At 43.3% G+C, this 4230-nt stretch overlaps 1 protein-coding gene across 1 annotated transcript; it reads left to right on the top strand.

Moving 5' to 3' along the window:
- The first annotated feature begins 1334 nt into the window (after positions 1 to 1334).
- Positions 1335 to 3826, top strand: klf17 (Kruppel like factor 17). Its single transcript, XM_006802740.3, has 3 exons — positions 1335 to 1483; positions 1637 to 2762; positions 2876 to 3826. The coding sequence occupies exons 1-3, from the start codon at positions 1418 to 1420 to the stop codon at positions 3049 to 3051; spliced, it is 1368 nt and encodes a 455-aa protein (XP_006802803.2). The 5' UTR covers positions 1335 to 1417; the 3' UTR covers positions 3052 to 3826.
- The last annotated feature ends 404 nt before the right edge of the window (positions 3827 to 4230 follow it).

Genomic DNA, 4230 nt, shown 5'->3' with positions numbered 1-4230 from the left:
TTCATTGGCTTTGTATCAGTTCTCTGCTCAGTGACAACAAAACTGAATACAAAAATGTAAAAACATTTTTTAAACATTTTTTTTTTAATTTTTTAAACATTTTTCCGTAGACAAGAACTCCTTTTCTATATATCTGCAGAGCAAACTAAAGGTTTGAAAAGTGAATTCATCCTCCCACTCCAGAGGGAAAGGGATATAATGTGTGTATATCGTTTGTAATCTGTATCTCAACATTATTTTAGAAAGTACGCAATTAGTTTGCCATGGAATGTTACTCTAATGGGGTGATAACAGGCATGCAAAAAGACAAAGACAAATGGTGGTTGGAGGGGGGGTCATTATTCATGGATCTGTTTTCAGTTTTTTGTTTTTTGCTTTTCCCACCACGAAACCCAGTCAACGTGTGCATTATCATAAGAATGACTGCAGGGTGCCGCACCGTGCCCTTTTGCGGGGGAAAAAGACCGTTTCGAAACATGTAGCCCTTTGTTTACCATCAGATTGTTCGGACTGGCCTCGGCAATGAGCAGCTTCACACGCAGAGATCAAAGTAGGACAAATAAGTATGTCAGAGATTGGAAAGAAACTGGTAAGATGCCAGATTTGCAGAGTTTAAAGGCACTCAATGTTTTGTTCTCAATTTCAACAATATCAGTTATATAACACACAAACACATTACTTTAATCACTTCATTGTACTGAAGGGCACCTCAGCAAAGCATATATGACAAATATATCTTGGAATATTTGATACACAGAGTTAAAATTCCATAAGCTGCCCTCTGTAGCTTCCTCACGGGAAATGTTCGGCTTCCCTGGGAGATACACTAGATTTACTGCTGTAGAGGTGAACTCGATGCTTTTCCACGCGTTTATGTTATGTTCAGGCATGAAAGTCATCGCAGAAAGCTGAAGAATAAATAAATAAATAACCTACAAGCACAGTGAGAAAGGTTAGTTTTATTGTTATTAAGCCTCGTCATTATTTACCAGCATATTTGTGATGAGTGAAAACAAACCAACATATTCACCACATTAAATCAAAATTTATAAAATCCAGTCAATTCAATCAAAATAATTATTTTATTTAGGTTTTTATTCATCTTATTTGTTTTCCTCTTTCTGTTTTACATTTATAGCAGCGGTTACCTGATACGAACCCGTGCTTGGTTTAACCTGTTTGCACTATTTGCTGTCTGAATGTGCAGGTGATGGGGGAGGTGTGTACGCGTGTGCGCGCAAGAGGAGGGGTTAACCCACACTTCCGTATGCTCGGCCGTAGACCCCTATAAAAAGTCCATCAGTCGGGCTGTTACTCATATCCTGAATCCTGGTTTCACTCAGAGAGCACACGGACGCGGAGGACAGCATCTGCAGGATTTCGGCGTTTTGAACTGTTTTTTTAAAAAACGGTCAACATGGCTGTGGCTGAAGCAGTGATGCCTGCCTTAATCTCGTTTCCGAGTCTCAAAGGACTGGATAATGTAAGTAGAGAACATTTAAGTATGGAACATTGTCGTAACTCTAGTGTGTTATCATAATATGTTTGTAGATCTATTTCTCACTGTTGACCGACGATGCAGCTTGGCTTTCTTCTAACTTTTTTTCAATTTTGCGCTCCTTTACATATTTAAAAGGTGGATGGGGGTGTGCAGAACAGCGCAACAAGTGACGCAAATAACCCGCCGTGGGAAGTGGAGTTCAACATGGTGCGTTCTCCTGCTTTACCCTCCAAAGATGACGACGAACTGGGAAAGTTTTTGGATCTCGATTTTATTTTGTCCAACACCATCGGCCGCGATGCTCTAAGCGACAGCGACGGCAATGGGAACATCCCACCAACGCAGCAGCAGCAGAACTGCATGTATTCTCTCCCGGATTCGCCGGAAAGCTGCAGCGGTGGTTCTGTGACAGAGTGCAGCGATCATCCTCCCTCTCACCTGGGCTGCCACGGGACTGCAAACGTCGCAAAGTCAAGCCCAGCTCATAGTCTTATGGTGGAGCTTCTCAGGCCTGAGATAGGTTACCCGGCTGATGCTTCACCGGACTGCGCAGGCAAGGAGAGAGATGACCGAGAATTCACCGAACTGCGAGCTTTGAATTCAGCCTCAATTCCATCGGCTCCCCTTCACCGCCCAGCTGCCACCACACCGATCCCGCTTGGATATACAATCAAAACCGAGTCTGGAGGTTCATCTTGCATGATGGCCGCCAGCGGTAAGAACTTTATGGAACACGTTCACGGGAAAAACCTAATGCAACCAGTAACCTTTACGCACCACCAGGCTGCATTTCATGGTGGGTTGCAGGCTCACGGCGCGCATCCCATGCAGCACGCTGCATCCCACGGACATATGGCACACTACCACTTAAACGCGCAAATGAGCTCTCACCATCCCAGTAATCAAAGCCATCTCCAGGGTCAATATATGAACGCGCCATATCACTCGATTTACGCACACCAGGGTGTGCAATCGTTTCAGGGACACTACAACGCGCAGAGGGAGCAGGTCCACGTTCACCAGCAGCAACAGCAGCAGCATCCACTGTCGATGCAGGGGATGGTGCTCACTCCTCCCTCTTCTCCTTCTTCGGTTCTGCTCGAGTTTTACTCGCAGGATGAGACCGGGTGCATGAAGCAGAAACGAGCCCGCAGGTCGTGGGCTAGAAAACGCGCTGCCACGCACAACTGCGAGTTCCCCGGCTGTGGAAAGACCTACACAAAGAGCTCCCATCTTAAAGCGCACATGAGAACACACACAGGTGAGAATCTAAAATCTAATATCCTTTTTGTTTTCTTCTGCTTTTGTTTGTTTGTTTGTTTTGTGAGCATGTCATATAATATATGTTAATATGATTCTGTTTGCATCTTTCAGGTGAGAAGCCCTACCACTGTAACTGGGAAGGATGCGGCTGGAAGTTCGCCAGATCAGACGAATTGACCCGCCACTTCAGAAAGCACACTGGACACAGACCCTTCCAGTGCCACCTCTGCGAACGTGCCTTCTCCCGCTCAGACCACCTGGCTCTCCACATGAAGAGGCACATGTAGGCCACAGTTCTTCTGGACTCTTGCATCCATAAGAATCCACCCCTCAGAAGAGGACCGACTTGGTTTCTCCCTGCTGGACTGTCCAAAATCAGTGTAGCATGAACTGTTTCCCCCAGACAGACAGTTGCAGTTGTCCTCTTCCACTCCACTCTTATTTTTTTATTACCACTTGTATAATATACTGCTAAATTAAGTGCCTCTGGTGGTTACTGTACATACAGAATCTGTGCATACATGTATAACACTGCCTAAATTCTAGTTCAGTAGTATTTAAGACACTTCCTCACACTGTCTCTAAAATAAGTTATTGACGTGAGTGCCTTACCAGAATCACAGAGGCCTATCTGCTCATCCTGAGCAGTTTTTGTATTTTTGTAATGTTTACATCTTGTATCTTTGATACTATAATCAATCAGGGTGGTAATTACTTTTTACTTTTTTTGTATTCTGTTTTCTTATCGTAGATTGTAAACATTTGCTAAGCATTGTAGACTACTGTGGATCTTTATAGTCTGGTTCAGCAAAGATTCAGGTACTAAAGATTTTTTATAGGATCCCAAGAAACTGGTGCAGTGTGAAATGCATTATTTTTTAATGAGAGTTTTTGGCAAAGTTGTCCCTGTGGTTTTGTTTTTTTTTTTTGTTCTGTTTTAATGTTTGCTGTGAGAAAGAATCCACTGCAACCAATGGTCGATTTGGTGAACTTGAGAAGTGTCATTCTCCTAGCACGCAGTTGTTTTAAATTGCGCTCAAGGGCTCCAAAATAAAAGTTTGTTTACAAATGCACCAAGTTTGTTATTGTGTATTTCTCACTCGTATGTAATCTCTCCAGAAGCAGGTTTTCTGGTCATGGTGTTTTATCCTTCCTTCTGGCTCGTGTGTTCCCACAATCCCAAGAACAGGCAAAAGATTAGTGGGTGCATGTGTTACTCTAGTCCATGGTTGGAAATGTAGGGGACAAAGTGTGTGCCTAACATCCCATCAAACATCATTAACAAAAAAATAAGACTCAAAGTGAAATTTCACTGAAATTGTTGGATGTAGAAGCATCAGTAAGCTCTTGTTGCTTTACTTTACCTACACAAATTGTACTCATTTAACTCTGCTTCACTTCCTGTCTCCTGGCTTCAAACCCCACAGTTTAAAACCATGGTTTACCCTTAATGGCCAGGTGTTCCT

Source organism: Neolamprologus brichardi, chromosome 18, assembly GCF_056152115.1.
Source record: "Neolamprologus brichardi isolate AB-2024 chromosome 18, ASM5615211v1, whole genome shotgun sequence".
Classification (NCBI taxonomy): domain Eukaryota; kingdom Metazoa; phylum Chordata; class Actinopteri; order Cichliformes; family Cichlidae; genus Neolamprologus; species Neolamprologus brichardi.
The sequence above is the reverse complement of the archived record's forward strand: the minus strand, read 5'-3'. Positions and strand labels throughout refer to the sequence as shown.

What these genes read in the sequence shown, in the direction of transcription:
- klf17 (XM_006802740.3), top strand. Translation starts at nt 1,418, where the DNA reads ATGGCTGTGGCTGAAGCAGTGATGCCTGCCTTAATCTCGTTTCCGAGT. An exon ending in GTCTCAAAGGACTGGATAAT is followed by an intron (nt 1,484 to 1,636) that starts GTAAGTAGAGAA and finishes CATATTTAAAAG; the next exon opens with GTGGATGGGGGTGTGCAGAA. An exon ending in GCACATGAGAACACACACAG is followed by an intron (nt 2,763 to 2,875) that starts GTGAGAATCTAA and finishes TGCATCTTTCAG; the next exon opens with GTGAGAAGCCCTACCACTGT.